Below are 20,921 nucleotides of genomic sequence, written 5' to 3'. Positions count from 1 at the left end.
GGGACGTTCCCTGCCTTGCGCCCATAGGGACCCTGACTTAGACAAGCAGTTTCAGACAATGGATGGATGCAGCACTGGAACAGATATTACAGAGTACAACTGTAACACTGGCCTACGCTGCAATGAAAAACCACCTACAGACATATTAGTCAGTCTGCACACCATTAGTAACAATTCATCCTCACAAAGATGAAAAAATGCCTGAATTATGTTGCAAGCTACATGGATTTGTCTGGATTTGTATACATAACAAGTGACTGGCTGTATGTCTGTGGAAAATGCTGTGATTTTTGTCATATTACAGACTGATCATGAACTAGAAGACACACATTCAATATTAAAGACACCAATTAGCCTGACTGTGCGTTTTTGGATTGTTGGAGGAAACCCACACAGCATGTGGAGAACATGCAAACTCCACACAGACAGAGCAGAAGCCAGATTCAAACCCCTAAACATGGAGGCGTGAAGCAACAGCGCCACCTACTGGACCACCGTGCCACTATCATTGAAACAATAATCCCAATAAATAACTCTGTTTCACAACAACTGATAAATATGGGATTATCCCCACAAAGAAGCACAAACCCCTTTGTGAGTGAAACTGCTGGGTTGATTAGTATGTATCTATTTATATTCAAGCATAAATAATTCACAAGCAGATTTAAATCAATTACTTATGTTTAACAGTAATATGAACTGGAATCTGCAGGATTCCAGCAGCACACCAATACCAGCCAGTGTCCTTCCTCTCCAGTCCACTCATTGTCACAATGAAGGTTTTATTTTCTGTGTCATCCCTGATCAGGACAGGCCTCCCATGCAAACTCACTGATCTCTCTGATACACAGGAGCCCCCAATCTTACACCACATCCTTTGTCTTTTCTTGTTTCCATAGTAACACTGACACTGTCTCCATCCACACCCGTCACCTCCTGTTTGTCCTCTGACAGCCCTGGAGGACCTGAACACACAGGTAAAACACTCAAAGATTTGCACAGCAATGAAATGTTTATGAATATCAGCCCATTACAACATACATACTGTATGTAAATGTTTGGCCAATAAACTGACATTTTTTTACATATTACTTATCATATTTAACCTCATGAAGTCGCCCAATTTAGCTGACACTGTTACTTCTTCCAAGTCCCGTTTATCATATTGAATTAAATTAAAATGCAGATTTTTTAACTATTAAAACATTTTTTCCATCAGTGTTTGTGTTAAGTTCTTTCCTTTTTGACTCAGTGACATGTTACATACTGTGCATCTCACTGGCTACAGTCTGCAGTACAGACATCTTACCATCAGTGACTGACAGATTAACCTGATCAAAGAGGCTCCACTGATCTTCACACCACACCAGTACCGATCGGAGTCCTCAGCTGTCAGATTGTTGATGGTCACAATGAAGACTCGCTGGTCAGGATCATCTCTGACTGACACTTTACCCTCCTGTGGAGAGTCAGTGTGTACTATGGGAGTACATGACCTCACATTATACCCTCTGCACCAGTATTTCACATGAGTTTTATATCTGTCACCATCTTAACATGGGATTGTTACAGATCATCCTCTCTGTACACAGACCCATTTCACTGTAGACACTCTGTCAGCACCTGTGGGGAAAATAATTAACTGAATAAGGAACTTCCACCTCATGACATCTCTAAGTAATTATGCTTGGTTTGTATAATACTTAGATTAGGTCATGTGTAATTAACAGAACAGTGATGATGTATAAAAGTCAAAGACCATCATTTTACTATAAGAACAAGGAAAACAAAAGTAGTGTCTGATCTTGGGAAGGGCTTCAGCAGGATGTGGGATCGGGAATCTGAGCCTGGCAGTGTGTTCTAGGGTCTGAGAGGAAAACCAGGACCTTAAATCCCTAGTAAAAGGCCTAGATGAGGTGAATGAATGGGCTTGTCACTGTGTGGGTTGACCACACCCCTTCAGTACTATGGCCTTACTTGTAAACATATCCAGTCCTGTGATACAGGCCCTCTCCTATTTCCTCTGTACATGCTTCCTTTGGGCTCTATTTGTGAACGTTATTATGTAAAATATCATTGCTATGCTGGTGATACGCAGCTCTATCTGCCATTAAAACCTGGTGACTGCTGCTCTCTGGTGGCCCTTTCTAACTTTCTGGAGGATATTAAGAACAGGACAGCAATGACTTTCATCCAGATTAATGAAAACAAGATAGAGGTAATGAGTTTTGGTCACTGTTCATGATCTCAGTGAACAATTAGGGCCTCATTCAGAAATCTTCCAGTCACATACTAAAAATCTTGTTGTCATCTTTGATTCTTCACTGAGTTTGATAAACAAATAAATGCTGTTGTGAAGGAGTGTTTCTGTCAGCTGAGTTCAATAGCCTGGCTTAAACCACACCTTTCAGCCAAAGACCTGGAGAGTTACTCCTGCTTTTATCCTTATTGGGTTACTGCCGTTCTCTGTACCCAGGTTTACAGTTATTCCTGCTTTTATCTTATCCCCATTGATTTACTAAAATTATATATTTTTATGTAACTTTGTCCAATGTCTCTGGTTGTATTACGTATTTCATGCTTTTATTGTACTATTTTTATCTACAGCATTTTGGCACAATATGTATTTTTTTTTTTTATGTACTTTTTCAATAAAATCACTTGACATGACTTATACGAAAAGCATTTCAATGTATTTTAGTTCAGCCATTTATCTTGCACATTCATATTAAGTACAGGGTCATGGGTGCTGATCGGGAGCATGGAGCTGATCGGAGGCAGCACAGGGCATAAAGTCGGGGAACACCCAGGACAGGATGCCAGTCTGTCACAGGGCAAACACTCACACACAGTCACTATGGGCACTTTTAGAGGCACCAATTCACCTGAACCACGTGTCTTTGGACTGCGGGAGGAAACCAGAGAACTGAGAGGAATCCAACGTGGATACAGGGAGACCATGCAAACTGCCCATGTAACACCCTGAATAAAGGGGAAATCTAAATAAACACATCCATGCACCTTGCTTCCTCCGTGGTAGCATTACCGAGAATATATGTGTATTATTTTCAAAACATCTGCAGAGATGCATCGTTTTGTCCAAAATAAAATATTCCAACAATTAAATATGCATTCATAAGGTTATTCTCAAAACAAAATATTGCACCAATTATATGCTCTTTCAGCTCCGAATGTAATTCCATTCTGCTGTACAGGTAAATAAACACCAACATCTCTCACTTTTCTTAAAATAGATAAAATCAAGTGTAACAGGTAAGTATAACAAGGGTCTATTAATCAGTAAACATGACCTTAAATTTACAAATGAGAATTTACAGAAAATAAACAAAAAAAATACATATAGCCCTTCGTATTATCCGTTTGTTATCATGGCGACTCACTTAAGAAGTGAACATACGAATAAATGCGTAACAAAGTACACCCACAAACATACCAAAACCCAAATGCTTTGTGTGCGTCTTACTGAGCTTGACCTGAGCAGAGCGCACACGCTGTACAACAAGCTGGCCTCAGGTCGTTCTGTTCCAGCCACTGGGGAAGAAGTTTCAGCTAGCCGCTTAGCCATATACTGATTAACAATTTACAACTGACAATACAGCTTCAAAACACACTCAACATACAATCGACATGTTAATAAAACACAAAGAAAATAGCGCAGTAAACATATTATTATGTTTATTAATGTATTAATAAATGAATTCTACTTTCCCTCAATGGCCGTTTTATTTTTTTAAAACTACTGTGTTACAGCTTTCTAATAAAAATTTATCTATCACACCCACAGAGAGCTGGGCCAGATATCGAAACCACAAGCCCAGCTAGAGGTTAACTTGCTCTCCAAACCTGCTGCAGAGTGAAAGACAACCAGGTCTAGTCTCAACTCCTGAGGCTGATCGTGACCACTGATCTGGACCCCCTTACCTTCTCACTCTAGATCTTCAATTCCACGTCACTCATCCCCCTCCCTCTGAGCCTCAACACCTACTTCTAGCAGAAAACAGCAATATTACCATTATTTTGCAATTATTATACTTTTTAAGATATCTGTCTGTGACAGACTGGTTGACCCAAGACCAAGCTACGCCCTGCCGTTAGTAATCCAGTTGACATCCCTGATGGATCATTTCATCCTTTGCCTATGCAAGGAGGGAAGTGATGATGAAACGCCTCCTTCTGTTACCGAAGAACAAGGGATAAGTTCTTTTCCTAACTTCGCTGGGTGTTTCACTGTGGGAGATACAGACGGCTCCCAGAATGCACTGCAATATCCCGAATCAGGAAACTATAAACACTCAAAAGCTGATTCTTATACCAGTTCTGAGGGATTGGCCTCCAACACTGCATGTGCATGGATGGCCCTGAGACAGCCAGCCTGTAAAAACACACAAATGTGTACAATGTAGCTCAGCTTGCCACATTACAGATATCCTGGCCTGACACCCCCTGAACAAGGCCCATGATGTGGCCACACCCCTAACAGAATGGGCATCGTATCGCACCGAATCACACTGCATCACAATAGGGGTGAATCACATCCAATCACGTTAGTAGTTTCTTCATATGTATCTTAATGAATCAGATGGTTGCCAGTGCATTGAGATGTGTATCACATCAGCCTCAGTGATGGAGAGGCACACCCCTAATGTATAAGCTTAGGGTATAGCTTGTACAATGCAGTGAGGAAGCCTCTGGCTGGACAGTGATTTGCCCCTCTGGGGTGTAGCCCAGGACTCGACCAGCTGATGGTACCTCCTGAAGCCCGCTGTCCTGTGTACATACACAGGCAGGGTCTGAACTGGATACAATGTGCTCAGCTTCTGCTCCTCAGCAGAGGAAAGAGGAGGGGGGTAGAAAGCTGTCAGCTCCAGCGAAGAGAATTTGTAGGCCAAGTCTGCAATATTGTGACCACCAGCATGACTCTAAAAAGGAGGACAGTTGTACCCAAAAAGGAGGACTAAAGCACAGAAAGGAGGACGGCATCTGTGTGCATTGATTCCCGTACAAAATTTGGTCAGTGAACAAATTCCTCTATCAGATTCCTTTTTTTATACTAGTGTAACACCGACGGGGCGCATATCCCAGCATGCCCCGCGTACAATTGTAATTAGAAGGACCACGACAGGCACCCAACAAGCACCGAACCCAAATACACAGATGGGAAACACAATGTTGTCAGAAGCTGAACTGTGAAATGAACATGCAGTGAGACATTTGCACACACTGTATACACGTTAGGATCGGACAGGGTATACACAAGACATGGACAAAGTGTAAAGTGAGGTAGACCTTCAACAGCACGTCAGTCTATTGTCAGGCCCTGGAAGCTGGAGAAATGCCATGTGAACAGCAGAAATGTGGTCATACAGGATGTGAGGGTGAGACTGTGTGCTGTATACAGAGGGTCTGACCTCACGGCTTTGTTTCAGTCTTTAGTATTGTGATGACATTGTGATTGCCCAGTGATAACAATACTGGATGGGTGGTACCCCTTTTAAGAGCAAGGGGAAATGAGATACCATTGTGGTATGCAAGCAGCTCCTCAGGGTTGTCACACATGTTTTTGTGAGGTGTACACTGCTGGTTGCTTGAGCCCCTGGATGAGACACTGGTCAGTGCCCTGCAGAATCGCTGTGGGCAGTGTGAGGACTTCTGCCCTCTCAGTTAAACAATAGGCGCAGGGACTGAGTCAAATGAGTCTCTCTGCATCCTGGCTAATGATATCAAGGGGTTGTGTAGGCGTGTCTGTGCTCACATGGCTCTATCAGTACAGAGTGAACTGACCAGGGATAGGTTTATCCAGAGACAGATAGCTCACATTCAGACACAGCCAACCCACCCTTGTATGCATGTCTTTTCTTTTTGGTTAGAAGTTGAACATATGTTTAATGTGTTTTATAGTAAAAACATTTAACTTGAAAAGAAGGATGTTATTTTCTTTTATGAAAAGACTTTGTTTTCAGTTTGATTTTCATTTTACATACCATCCCAACTTTTTCTGATTTGGGGTTGTAAAATGTGAACACAAAAGCTTTTTTTTGTGTGAACATTATAAAACAGATTAATTCGTATTAAACAATTTGAAAGACATAGACATCTAATATGTATGTGTCTCAGAGAGATAGCATTTCAATTAATGCCTATAGTTCAATATTTGTTAGGTGCTTATAGTCCAGCTGAACAGCATGTCATCAATATCCCGCTGCATTATAGAAACTGAAAGAAGCATTACTCCATCAATCTATACATCTGCCTTCCAGATGTGTTAGCACACTGGCAAAACAGGGCTACTTATGTCAGTGAAAGCCTCGTTAGCGCGTCAGTCTCATAATCTGAAGGTTGTGAGTTCGACCCTCACACAGGGCGGTTTATTTACTTGCTGAAACAGTTCCCATGCATAGCTGCACTTTTACAAAATCACTCTCCCACAGACTCTAATAGATGTTTTTATGTCACTCATGTTGCATGAGCCCAGCGTACTTGCATAACTGTGCAAAAGAACTTCTTCAGAAGTAGATACCATTACTCGTCTCATAGCGGATCCACAAACCTTCCAATTTCAACGTCTAGCCCAAACTGATCTCAGATGCAAGCATCTGTACAGTCATCCGCATCCCATGGCTAAGATTTCACCTGCAACAGTAGCCAATCGAGCAACAATAAAATTCGGCAACAGCAAAATCTGTGACGAGGGCCATATACTTGTTGACTGTTACACTTGTATCACAACACCAGACCTGGACCAGAACCAGACATACTGCTAGCAGGTTTGTGCATAGATAATAGATAATCGCTACAAAGCTTACACCCGGTGTTTCCCAGATAGGTTCCAGACCCCCATGACCCTTTCCAGACCCTTTCTCATGGAAATGATTCATTTACTGTCTGTCAGTCTATCTGAAAATATGTGAGAGAGAGTGAGAGCCTGTCCCAGAGTAAGTGAGCCTCACCTGGAGGCCCATCAGTGAAGAAGAAGATGAAGAGGAGCATCAGAGGAGCCTTATGTGTGTATCGCTGACCTCAGATCTGTGGAGACTGACACTCACATCCCGACTCTCCATAACCTCACTGCCTCCATTTTATGGGTTTTAAATGTTTTTAAATCATCCATCTATCTTTCCCCCTCTTGCCCAGGCTGGGGTCACAGTCAGCCTGGGGCACATCCCAGGAAGCACGGGGCCCAAACCAGGGACACAAACAGCACACTGACAGCCAGGGGCAGGATTCAAACCCAAACCCCTGAAAGTATGAGGCGTCCGTGTTACACGCTGAGACATCACTGCAGCATGCAGGAGCAATGAAAAGCATTTTTATTAACATTATGTTAGTATATCCCACACTGTCTGTGTTCTGCATTTTCAGTTAAATTGTCAATAAGCAAAAGCATGACATCCTCTTAGATAAAGATACTGTGCAAGTACTGAAACATACAGAGCTACTAAGGGCACATGGGACACGTAACAAAAATGGAACAAAAAAATAAGACACAAATCTGGCAAAAGTTTTGTAAAACAACACAGATGTTTTACAAGATAATGCAAAAAGATTTGGTATTTTTTACTTCCATTCATTTTTTTTACCCTCCCTTGTCAAAGTTACTCCAGGAGGCAGTGAAGTACATAAAAGGGCATAAAATTAAAGCCAGAGCCTTTAAACCTCACTAATCAGCACATACTGTACATGCACAAGCGAAAATCAGATATTAGCAAATACTGTCTTAAAAACTGTATATTGCGGTATTCGACATTTCACATTATAAATGAATAAACTAGGAATTATAATATTTTTTGCATTTATTAGAATGAAAAGTAACAGACCACCACAATAATACCTTGCATTTACATGTATTATTTTTACCAGTTGGTTCTGTCCAAAGTGACATACAAGTAAGTAAATAGTTCCATGATTATGGTTCAAATGCACAGCAGCCATGAATGTCTGTTTCTCACTGGCTGATTCTTACTGTCACACTGTAACATGACAGTGCTGCATGCCATTTAAATACAGCTCACATCACTGTACGATTCTCCTCTCTGGTGATTTTCCCTCCCCATCACTGGAGTGTCTGCGTGTCCCTCACAGCTCTCATCCTGGGCAGCAGCTCCCCACATGTAGAGGAGCCTCTCTGTGTTGCTGCCCCCTACTGGACAAGGAATAACAGATAAGCATTAACATCATTTTGGTTTCTGAGGCACTAACACCTTCCTTAGCATTTCAGAGAGTTTGGTGTGTTAATGTTACTGCTACAGGAACAGGAGGTGAACCAGAGTGATAGATGAATAAGGGAAAACTCTTTAGTTCACTTTCATCTGGCAAAAATTTCAAGTCAAATGAGCTGCATGTATGTTGTTGGAATCGTGGCTGTACACATAATTAATGGAAACATATGACACATGTGCAGCATCATACAGACTAAATGTATCACAGCTCATGTTAGAGCAGATTGTCCAAACTCACCTCTCTGTGCTTCAGGGTGACTGAGCTGTAGATCACGTCGCTGGCTGGGTTCACAGCAGGACAGTGTGAAGAACATCCTGAGGACACCTGCTGAGAGTATGTAGCTGCTTACAGTGGAGGTACAAGACCAACCTTTGTACAGAAACCACAAATCCATGAACTCCCAAACCTCCAATCGGAGTCACTGTGAAATATCAGGGGTATCATAGTACTTCTTGGTACATTACAGCTAATTCTGATACACATGGATCTGAGAGATCAGCTGAGGTGTAGATGTACCTGCCCAGTCAGTATATTATTGATATATGTGTCACTCTCAGTGTGATACTGGTCCTATGTCTGAACCAAACACTGATTTACATGAAACTATCTTACCTCTGGGTCTCGCAGGACAATGGAGCTGTAGGTGACATCAGCACCAGGCTCCTCAGAGGTCTGAGAGAGGAACATTATGATTATGTATCCACCTGTCCATTCTTTAACTGACAGCAATCAAACGTCATTGTTAGTGAATTTGGTAATAATGTGATGTACTGTATCGGATAATGATCTGTATCTTTACAGATATTTCTATTTTTTTCTCTCTTATAAGACAAAAATCTACAGAATCTTCTAGATTTTCTTCTCATATTAAAGCTGAACTTACTGTCCCTCCTGGATTTTGATTCCTGGCCATTTTTTTTGCTACAAATAAAGAAAAGAAGAAAAAATAAATAGAAAATTATTTCTCTGCTCTTAACTGATACATAACAACTGACTACCAGCCTGCGTTTGCAGGTAACCAGTCAGTGAATCCCAGCCAGCCTTGGTTGGAGTAACTAACTCGTTTAGGGTTTTATAAGCTCAGCTGGGTGGACACAGACTCAGGAGGTCAGAGGAAAGTCTGCAGGATCATGGAGGAAAGGCTCTTTCAAGGCTGTTGTCCTCTGATGTCCTGTTTGTACTATAATGGATTTTAGCTCTGCACTGTTATTCCTTTTCCGAAGGGTCGTGACCACGTTTTATATTTTAATGTCACTGCATATGTAACCGGTCTCGTTTGGGTCTTTGTTTACGGCCCGATCGCGCCAAGCGAGTCCAGTTAAAACATAGTCCCGGTTAAAGTCCGAGAGCTGATGCTCTCACTCTGCGTTGTGTATTTTTTTTGTTGTGTGTGGTGTGTGGGTGCGGGAGAGGGAGAGACGACACCGCGTGGCTTCCTCTGGACTCGGGATCCGACGTCCCTTTATTGGCACGTGTCTTTTCCTCTGGTAATGAAGAGCAAAGCATTAATTCCCCAGCAGCATGTAGCAGCTCAACATTCTCTTCCTCGAAGAGACAGGGAAAGAGGACAAAATGAAAAAAAATATACATCAATATATAAAAAAAATAAAACAAACAAAACATACCTGGTAATGAAGAGCAAAGCATTAATTCCCCAGCAGCATGTAGCAGCTCAACATTCTGCCCATGTGCACCCCGACAATAAAAAGAAAAACACAAACCAAATGAAGTTCATACATTAAAATATTGCTTGATATATATTAATAATGATATGCTTAAACTTTTATTACAGGAATTTTATATAATAATAAAAGGATTATTTTCTATTTAATTGGGTTAATGAGAGAGCCATGTTACCTCTTCCTCGAAGAGACAGGGAAAGAGGAAGAGGAAACACGTCACGCCCCCTTTTAACCAGTGGGAGGCACCATGAAGCAGGGCCTTCTGGGAATTCTCCTTACTCCCTCTCCTATTTATTTTACCAGGATTTTAATAAATAAGGAATTTTGAGTAATTATACATATCAAAACAACTTTGTTACACATAGACCTGTGTGTCTGAATGCTGCTGTCTGTGTCCCTGTCCAGCTGGCTTTGGAAAAGGATAAAAGCATGAAGTAGCTGCTGCTTACAGGAGTGCAGAGGGACATGCATCACTGCTCAGACAGTCAGGTCACTTATACACCGTCTGCATCAGCAGATACTCACTGTGTTTGTCCCACACTTTCCATGTGATGATGATGATCAACAGCAGCACCAATAAGCCCAGTCCTACATACAGAGCCAGCTGGACCAAAGAGCTGAATAAGAGGGTGGATGTGAACAGTAAAGTCTTACATGCTTTAAAGCAACATGGTTCAGCCTCAACTGTACTATTACACAGGATACATGTGAGGAACAGGAGACATTAACAATCAGCATGAAAATATCTTGATTACTTTTTTTTGCCAGTTTTAATATGATTATTACAAGACTGTTTTGTAAAATCCATCCATCAATCCATCCGTCCATCTAAACAAACAGGCCTGCAGTCATTCCCCAGTAGCATAAAACAAAAGGCAGGGGCTCACCCTGGATTGGATGTCATCTCATGTTTATTATATCCATCCATTTATCATCAAAACTGCTAAATCCCAACTGGAGTCGCAGGTGGGACCGGAGCCTATTCTGGGAACAATGGGCGCAGGCAGGAACCAACCCTGGAGAGTCACCAACACACTGCAGGGTGCACACACTCAACCAATTATGGGGCCAACTGAGAGTTGTCAATTAACCTGCCTTGCACAATTTTGGACTGTTGGAGGAAACTGGAGCCCCTGGCAGATACTCACAAGAACAGCATGCAAACTCCACACAGAAAGGTCCCACGCCCAGCCCGGGGTAGAAACCCAGGACCTTCAAGCAGTCAGGCAGCAGCACTAACCACTGCACCACCATGCCTATGATTAAGAAAAAAATGAAAAGTAATATCCTAATTCTCATAAATATAATGGTAGTTTCCTCTCCTGGAGCTGACACCTTATCGTGGTGGAGGGGTTTGCATGTTCCAGGGATCCCAGGAGCTAAGTTGCCTGGGGTTTTATGCCTCTGGTAGAGTCACCCAAGGCAAACAGGTCCTGGATGAGGAACCAGACAAAGTGTGGCTCATCAGACCACTTATGATAAAAAAATAAAAAATAGATCCACGTTTTCCGTTGCCCGGAGCCAAAACACCAGCCCCCCCCCCCCCCCCCCCTCCCCCCGGAGCCAGGCCTGGTGGTGGGGCTCAATGGTGAACACCTGGTGGCCAGGCCTGCACCCATGGGGCCTGGTCGGGCACAGCCCAAAGAAGGCACGTGGGTCCCCCCTCCAATGGGCTCACCAACTGTAGGAGGGGCCAAAGGGGTCAGGTACAGTGTGAGTTGGGCAGTGGCTGAAGGTGGGGACCTTGGCGGTCTGATCCTTGGCTGCAGAAGCTAGCTCTAGGGACAGGGTAGCCTCCCTTTGCCTTCGGGTTGGAGAATGGGTCCTGACTGTTATTTGCGCGTATGCATCAAACAGCAGTTCAGAATACCCACCCTTTTTGGAGTCCTTGGAAGGGATGTTGGAGAGCGCTCCTCCTGGGGACTCTCTTGTTCTGCTGGGGGACTTCAATGCTCATATGGGCAATGACAGTGAGACCTGGAGGGGTGTGATTGGAAGGAACGCCCCCCCTTGTTCTGAACCCCAGTGGTGTTTTTTAATTTGACTTCTGTGCTTGTCACGGATTGTCCATAATGAACACCATGTTCAAGCATATGGGCCTCCATATGTGCACTTGGCATTGGGACACCCTAGGCCGCAGTTCAATGATCGACTTTGTGGTCAAGTCATCGGAATTGCAGCCGCATGTATTGGACACTTGGGTGAGGAGAGGTGGCGGAACTGTCAACTGATCACCACCTAGTGGTGGGTTGACTCCGCTGGTGGGGGAAGAAGTCGTTCAGACCTGGCAGACACAAGCATATACAGTATGTAGTGTGAGTCTGCTGGGAACGTCTGGTAGAATGGCCTGTGGGACTCCGGAGGCAGCTGATGAGTATCGGAGGGCCAAGCGGAACGCGGCTTCGACAGCTGCTGAGGCAAAAACTCGGGTATGGGATGAGTTAGACGAGGCCATGGAGAAAGACTTCCAGATGGCTTCGAGGAGATTCTGGTCCACCATCCGGTGGCTCAGGGTGGGAAAGTGGTGCAACATCAACACTGTTTATGGTGGGGATGGTGCGCTGCTGACCTCAGCTCGGGACGTTGTGGGTCGGTGGAAAGAATACTTCGAAGACCTCCTCAATCCCACTGACATGCCTTCCAATGAGGAAGCAGAGTCTGGGGACTTGGGAGTGGACTCACCTATCTCTGGAGCGGAGGTTGATGAGGTGGTTAAAAGTTCCTCAGTGGCTGGGCCCAGAGGTGGATGAGATCCGCCTGGATTTCCTCAAGGCTCTGGATGTTGCAGGGCTGTCTTGGTTGACACACATCTGCAACATCGTGTGGACATCGGGGGCGGTGCCTCTGGACTGGCAGACCGAGGTGGTGGTCCCCCTCTTCAAGAAGGGGGAACGGAGGGTGTGCTCCAACTATAGAAGGATCACACTCCTCAGCCTCCATGGTAAAGTCTATTCAGGGGTGCTGGAGAGGAGGGTCCGCCGGATTGTCGAACCTCAGATTCAGGAGGAGCAGTGTGGTTTTCACCCTGGCCGTGGAACAATGGACTAGCTATATACTCTCAGCAGGGTCCTGGAGGGTGCGTGGGAGTTTGCCCAACTAGTCTACATGTGCTTTGTGGACTTGGAGAAGGCATTCGACTGTGTCCCTCGGGGAGTCCTGTGGGGGGTGCTCCGGGAGTATGGGGTGCCGGGCTGCCTTATAGGGGCTGTTTGGTCCCTGTACAACCGGTGTCAGAGCTTGGTCCGCATTGTCGGCATTAAGTCAGTGAGGGTTGGACTCCACCAGGGCTGCCCTTTGTCATCGATTCTATTTATAACTTTTATGGACAGAATTTCTAGGCGCAGCCGTGGCATAGAGGGTGTCTGGGTTGGTGACCTCAGGATTATATCTCTGCTTTTTGCAGATGATGTGGTGCTGTTGGCCTCATCAGACCGTGGCCTTCGGCTCTCACTAGTGCAGTTTGCAGCCAAATGTGAAGCGGCTGGGATGAAAATCAGCACCTCCAAATCCGAGACCATGGTCCTCAGCAGGAAAAGGGTGGAGTGCTCTCTCCAGGTCGGGGAGGAGGTCCTTCCTCAAGTGGAGGAGTTTAAGTATCTTGGGGTCTTGTTCACGAGTGAGAGAAGGATGGAGCGGGACATCAACAGGTGGACTGGTGTAGTGTCAGCAGTAATGCGGACGCTGTATCAGTCTGTCATGGTGAAGAAAGAGCTGAGCCAAAATGCAAAGCTCTCGATTTACCAGTCGATCTACGTTCCTACCCTTACCTATGGTCACGAGCTATGGGTAGTGACCCAAAGAACGAGGTTGCGAATGCAAGCAGCCGAAATGGGTTTCCTCCACATGGTGGGTGGGCTCTCCCTTAGAGATAGGGTGAGGAGCTCGGTCATTCGGGAGGGACCCAGATGAGGTGGTTCGGGCATCTGGTCAGGATGCCTCCTGGATGCCTCCCTGGTGAGGTGTTCCGGGCATGTCCCACTGGGAGGAGGCCCCGGGGAAGACCCAGAACACACTGGAGAGACTATGTCTCCTGTCTGCCCTGGGAACGCCTCGGAATTCCCTCAGAGGAGCTGGATGAAGTGGCCGTGGAGAGGGAAGTCTGGGTTTCCCTGCTTAGACTGCTGCCCCTGCGACCCGACCCAGAAAAGTGATAGATGATTGATGGATGGATGGATGGATAATGACAGTTTCCTATTACTGTGTGACCAGGTAAATGCTGCTAGCTGGATCCTCACTCTGCTGTAAATGCTGCTGAATGCTTACCTCAGGATTTTATTATTCCCTCCATCTCCATCATGTGCAGAGAAAAGGACAGCAGTGGAAACAGGAGAAAGGATTGTGATTTTTTTACAAAAGGCCTGTCAATAAAGATCTTTCTGTACATTCAAACAGACCCAGAAACTAAAATGCCAATGGATATCCTAGAACAGCAGCAGCTGATAAATGGGGGAATTGGTAGTGATTCATTTAGATATCTAAAAAATCAGATAATAATATGTATGTTCATGCTCTTAAGGTTTGCTGTAATTTCAGCTGAGTGATTCTCTTCACTGTGGTGCTTGCTGGCAGTATTCTAGCAAACGCAGCCCCTCCTTCATAAGTGAAACTCTTAGGTCCAATTTTTACATTTATCTATTTGAACTGAAGCATAAATGATTCACAGCCAGATTTAAATTAATTACTTACATTTGATGGTAATACGAATTGGAATCTGCCAGACTCCATCAGCACACCAGTACCAGCCAGTGTCCTTCCTCTCCAGCACATTCATTGTCACAATGAAGGTTTTATTTTCTGTGTCATCCCTGATCAGGACATGCCTCCCATCCAAACTCCCAGATCTCTCTGATGCACAGGAGCCCCCAATTTTACACCACAACACCCGTCTTTTATCATATCCATACCGACACTGAACACTGATACTGTCTCCTTCCACACCTGTCACCTCCTGTTTGTCCACTGACAGCCCTGAGGAACCTGAACATACAAATTAGGGACAAATAAAAGACACCGTGTTACTGTAGTTACACAGCTGTAAAATATTCATGCATATGAACCAGGTAGAGCATGTTTATATTAATATTTGTCAAAGAAATGGACATTTCTTAGGATATTACTTGTTATTTTTCCCCCGAAATTCTCCCAGGTCTCATTCATTATATTGAACAAAATCAAAATGTGGAACCTATTCCATACTAATAACATTCTAAAATATTAAAATATTATGTTTTCTCAAATATTATTTTATTTAGTGTTTATGTCCATCCTTTCTGGCTGAATGTTACATATTGTGCATCTCATTGGCTACAGTCAGCAGTACAAACATCTTACCATCAGTGACCGAGAGGTAAACAGGTACCGAAACAGCTGAACCTCCACTGATCTCCACATCACACCAGTAGGTGTCAGAGTCCCCGTCTGTCAGATTGTTGATGGTCACAGTGAAGATTCGCTGGTCAGGATCATCTCTGATTGACACTTTACCCTCCTGTGGAGAGTCAGTGTGTACTAAGGGAGTACATGAATCCATATTATGCCCTTTGCACCAGTATTTCACATGTGTTTTATATCTGTTGTCATAGAAACATGGGATGGTGACAGATCCTCCTCTCTGTACAGGCACCAAGCTCATTGTGGACACACCTGCAGGGACAGTATGAAATTTACCAAGCTGATTAACTCTCACTCCCACTTACATCATTTATACACATATTATTAAAGAGTCAGCAGCAGTCCACTGTAGGTTACAGTACTTCACATTGTAGAACTATTAAAACTTATTTTGATTAAAATTTGTATTTCTTATTGTTGTATTTGTAAAGATTAAGAAAAAATTACTGACCATTTAGGATGCAAATACCTCCTTTGCTGGCTAATTTGTCATTAAAAAATGTTTATACATTAATTATAACACAGTCAAGCCGATGCTCTTTTACAGTATGATAATTTATATGTTTATTCTTTTCAGTGTAATTTATCTTTAAATTTCAACCAAAGGACATTTCTTAACATATTACTTTTTTAGCCCCTTGAAGTAGCCCATTTAAACTGACACTGTTACTTCTCCCAGGTATCATTCATCATCCGGAACTAAATATACAGTGGAAACCACTTAGCGTGATCATGTCTGTCTGGGCGATATTATTACATAAATATAAGGTAATAAAATGGACACTATTGCAATTTACTTAATTTTATTGACAGTTTCAAGATACAGTACAGCTGTATGAAACGCATTTCAAATTACAGTACAGTCGTCCCTCGCCACTTCGCGCTTCGACTTCACTCTGTCGCGGTTTTTTGTTTATTAAAAACTTGATCGAGACAGTGAAAATGATACATCTCTAAGTATCGTAAGCATCTTTGCTCCTCATAATTAAATGTACAATAATAATAATATGATATTTGTAACATCTAATATGTCTTTTTTTCTCTTATTTTGTCTAATATGTTGGGTAATAGGAGTGTAATTGTCATGACATGACTGTAAGATCCTCTTGTGTGCCACGCCCCCTTATTAACCAAGTGTGCAGCCCCGATGGTTACCAGCTGTTCCCTGTCAGTTTTATCCATCTGGTGTATTTAAGTCCACGTCAGAGTCTGTAACCCCAGGTCTCTCATTGACGTTTTTGATGTTACATGTTCATGTGTCCTGCATTTGGAGTGATTCCAAATAAACCCTTCAATCCTGATTCCTCATCTCCCCGTTCCTGCTTCCATGTTCAGCAATCATAACAGTAATGCTGACTAAAGGGTGTTATTTCATGTCTAATAATGTTAAAAACCATATATAGAAGGTCGTAAACATGTTTTCTGTGCTCTAACTACGAAAATATTCTATTTATAAATAAAGAATCCTACTTTGCGGAAATTCACTTATCGCGGTAGAGTCTGGAACTGATTAACCGCGATAAAGGAGGGCCGACTACTGTACAAATGAAATGACTAAACTGTGTATATACAAATACGCTATAATACAGGTCAGTACTGTACATAATATTCAATTCAATTTTATTTATACAATGCATTTTCACAACATTCCCTTGTCTCAAAGCGCTTATTGTAGTTTTGCTACTGCATTCTTGTGGCTCATTTTTGGTGGCTTATCAGAAGCTTTTTGAAAATGACTTTCTTTTTCCATTAATGATTTCTGTGCACGCCGTAGTAACATCAGGCAGCTACCCAGAAGCAGACGAGTTACCGCAAGGCAAAATAGGATGATCAAAATAGAGTAAAAAATAAAAAATCACTGCAGTTTTAATTTTTTCCATATGTTGTCACGTTGAAAAAGACCCAACTCTGCAAGCAGACCACATGAATACTATAAGTGAATTCATGTTATTTAAACATTACTTAATCTACCCCAAGCTATTTGGTCCATTTGAGCAGTTGATCGCTATAGCCGTGATCACTATAAGCAGCTTCCACTCTATTTGAACCCTGATCTACATGAATAGTTTATTGTTACTCTAATTAACATATTCTAACCATCACCAAAAAATCAAGAAAACATTTATTTTTATATTCCTTTATGTTTTTTTCACTGTCCAATTCATTCCTATTTTAAAATATTTATTCTGAATGTTTAAGAATCATACAATATACAACAGTTCATACAACAATCTGTATTTTTACTTAATTAGAGATACTGTATGTGCATCAAAATGGTGTCATCAGATGTTTTGTACAGGCATCTTACCATCAGTGACTGACAGGTAAACCCTTGCTGTAACATCTGAACCACCACTGATCTTCACACCACATGAGTAGGTGTCAGAGTCCGCAGTTGTCAGGTTGTTGATGGTCACAGTGAAGACTCCCTGGTCAGGATCATCTCTGATTGACACTTTATCCTCCTGTGGAGAGTCAGTGTGTACTATGGGAGTACATGACCTCCAATCTTTCCCTCTGCACCAGTATTTCACATGTGTTTTATATCTGTCACCATAGAAACATGGGATGGTGACAGATCCTCCACTCAGTACAGGCAGCCATCTTGCTGTGTACACACTGTCAGCACCTGTGGGGAACACGGTCATGTAAATAAAGATTTTATTCACACGTCACAGTACCTCTAAGTCAGCTAAATTATTTTTCTCTCAAGGCCCAAATTCCTCATGTGTAGATTTCACCGACCAGAGGGTGCTTTGTCATGGGGGGTGGGGGCCATTGGGATGGATTGGTAGTGCAGTTCGTATTAAATTCAAAATCTACCAACTGAGTACCCCTGCTGTAAGTAATTATACTTTGTTTATATAATACTTGGAGTGTTTAGTGGAACCATGAGGATTTATAAAAGGTAAAGACTAGGCCTACCATTTTGCCATATGAACATAGGACAGACATAGGCTTTTTTAAATATGAAAAAAATATTAAGCTACTGGCAGGTATTACATTAACGAGACTTATGGGCTTATTGGCTGCTACAACCCCTTATAAGGAAAACTGGGTTTGTCTTGGCTAGCTAACACTGTCTAATAATCCCCCATTTTGGAGAACACAAGGCTCATGGTCCCGCATGTTGGGGCTAGTCCTTACATGTGTAGCACCAAAGAAAACTGGATGGGTTCTCTTCAATGTGTAAAGTTTATCAGGTCCTGATGTTTTTCCTCAAGGGAACTAAGCCAGGATGAAAAACAGAATAATCTGTCCTCTGCACTATTTCCCCCCAACCATCATATTCTACTCTACCCAAACCACAAAAGCCCACACAGGGAGGTTAAACCCTTTGACCCATCCACAGGCTAGCAAACAAGAGCAGATCCCACCAAGATCCATTTGCATGCCTGGAGTTTGCAAAAGTTATTTAGGTCTATCTGGGGTTTCTGTTCTCTTGTCATATTCAATACCATTGGGGTGGATCAAAAAGAACAGAAAACCATTAATTCAAAGACAGTACAATGTCATGCTATGCAAATATACATCCAGCACCTTTGGCCTACAGCAGAGTGGGCAATTTCAGAATCTGCACAGCAGAGAGTGTCACAGCTCTCCTAATACCTTTCCAAACATAATACCCATCATACAAAGACAGGACTAGTATTGAAACACACCCCCACCATTAAAATACACTGCTCAAAAAAATTTAAGGAACACTTTTTAATCAGAGTATAGCATCAAGTCTATTAAACTTCTGGCATATTGATCTGTTCAGTTAAGTAGCAGAGGGGGTTGGCAATCAGTTTCAGCTGATTTGGTGTTAATGAAATTATCAACAGGTGAACTAGAGGGGCAACAATGAGACAACCCCCAAAACAGGAATGGATTAACAGAAGGAGGCCACTGGCATTTTTCCCTCCTCATCTTTTCTGATGGTTGTTTCACTAGTTTTGCATTTGGCGACGGTCAGTGTCACTACTGGTAGTATGAGGTGATACCTGGACCCTACAGAGTTTGTACAGGTAGTCAAACTCCTCCAGGATGGCGCATCAATACGTGCCATTGCCAGAAGGTTTGCTGTGTCTCCCAACACAGTCTCAAGGGCATGGAGGAGATTCCAGGAAACAGGCAGATATTCAAGGAGAGCTTGGACAGGGCCATAGGGTCCTTAACCCATCAGCAGGACCGGTATCTGCTCCTTTGTGCAAGGAGGAACAGGATGAACACTGCTGGAGCCCTACAAAATGACCTCCAGCAGGCCACTGGTGCGAATGTTTCTGATTGTTTGGTCAGAGACAGACTTCATGAGGGTGGCTTGAGGGCCCAACGTCCTCTAGTGGGCCCTGTGCTCACTGCCCAGCACCATGGAGCTCGATTGGCATTTGCCATAGAATACCAGAATTTGCAGGTCTGCCACTGGCACCCTGTGCTTTTCACAGATGAGAGCAGGTTCACCCTGAGCACATGTGACAGACGTGAAAGGGTCTGAAGAAGCCATGGGGAACGTTACGCTGACTGCAGCATTGTTCATCATGACCGGTTTGGTGGTGGGTCAGTGATGGTCTGGGGAGGCATATCCATGGAGGGACACACAGACCTCTACAGGCTAGACAACGGCACCTTGACTGCCATTAGGTATCAGGATGAAATCCTTGAACCCATAGTCAGACCCTACGCTGGTGCAGTGGGTCCTGGGTTCCTCCTGGTGCATGACAATGCCCGGCCTCATGTGGCAAGAGCATGCAGGCAGTTCCTGGAGGATGAAGGAATTGATACCATTGACTGCCCCCACGCTCGCCTGACCTAAATCCAATACAACACCTCTGGGACATTATGTTTCGTCCGTCCGATGCCACCAGGTTGCACCTTAGACTGTCAGGAAGCTCAGGGATACCCTGGTCCAGATCTGGGAGGAGATGCCCCAGAACACCATCCATGGTCTCATTAGAACCATGCCCTGACATTGTCAGGCATGCATACAACCACGTGGGGGCCATACAAACTACTGAGTATGATTCTGAGTTACTGTAATGAAATTTCGGCAAAATGGACTAACCTGCGGCATCATTTTTCACTTTGATTTTCCGGGTGTCTTTGAATTCAGCCCTCTGTAGGTTGATAATTTCATTTCCATCAAACAATGTGGCATCCATTTGTTCCTAACACATTACCCAGTCTACAGAAGCTGATTAAGTTCAGTTCCTTTACAATTCCTGATTTCAGGAGCCAGTTAATAAAACTAAATAATTTTCAAGTATTTGTCCTATAATACATGTTTAAGTTAATTTCCAAGAAAAGTGTTTCAGTAAGGCAGTGCTCATTGACACAGATAATAAAGTTAGTTCGACTGCACAACATAATGTAGCAGGGCTGAGAGGAGAGAGCTCTCCTAGTGGCTATACGAGTGCATTTCCCTAGAGCAGATACAATGTGTGGCAGCCTTAATGCTTTTAGATCACAATTTGGGACAGAAGAACAAATCAAATCATTTTGCTCATTTAATATTTAGATTTTTTTTATTAGGCTTATTTTTTTGGAAGCCCATGCTTGCTTCATATTTAGAGACTCACCACAATTGCACGCCACAGATATTAGTTTCTACCAGATTGTGCTGTTAGATTT

The 20,921-nt window shown here is 43.2% G+C and overlaps 1 protein-coding gene across 4 annotated transcripts in view; it reads right to left on the bottom strand.

Annotated features, from left to right (window-relative positions):
- Positions 1-7,584: 7,584 nt before the first annotated feature.
- Positions 7,585-20,921, bottom strand: part of LOC125740746 (CMRF35-like molecule 1) — a 187,563-nt gene continuing 174,226 nt past the window's right edge. For 2 of the 4 annotated variants that reach the window (XM_049012333.1, XM_049012337.1), the window contains exon 12: positions 7,585-8,161. In XM_049012333.1, the coding sequence (XP_048868290.1) occupies positions 8,159-8,161 (3 nt within the window). In that variant the 3' untranslated portion in view covers positions 7,585-8,158. Of the gene's footprint in view, positions 8,162-8,475; positions 8,566-20,921 lie in introns of all 4 variants that reach the window. The other 2 variants (XM_049012334.1, XM_049012338.1) reach the window with 2 other exon arrangements.

The sequence above is a fragment of the Brienomyrus brachyistius genome, chromosome 4, assembly GCF_023856365.1.
Source record: "Brienomyrus brachyistius isolate T26 chromosome 4, BBRACH_0.4, whole genome shotgun sequence".
In the NCBI taxonomy this organism is placed as follows: domain Eukaryota; kingdom Metazoa; phylum Chordata; class Actinopteri; order Osteoglossiformes; family Mormyridae; genus Brienomyrus; species Brienomyrus brachyistius.
Note: the sequence above shows the minus strand (reverse complement) of the source record. Positions and strands in the feature narration are given on the sequence as shown.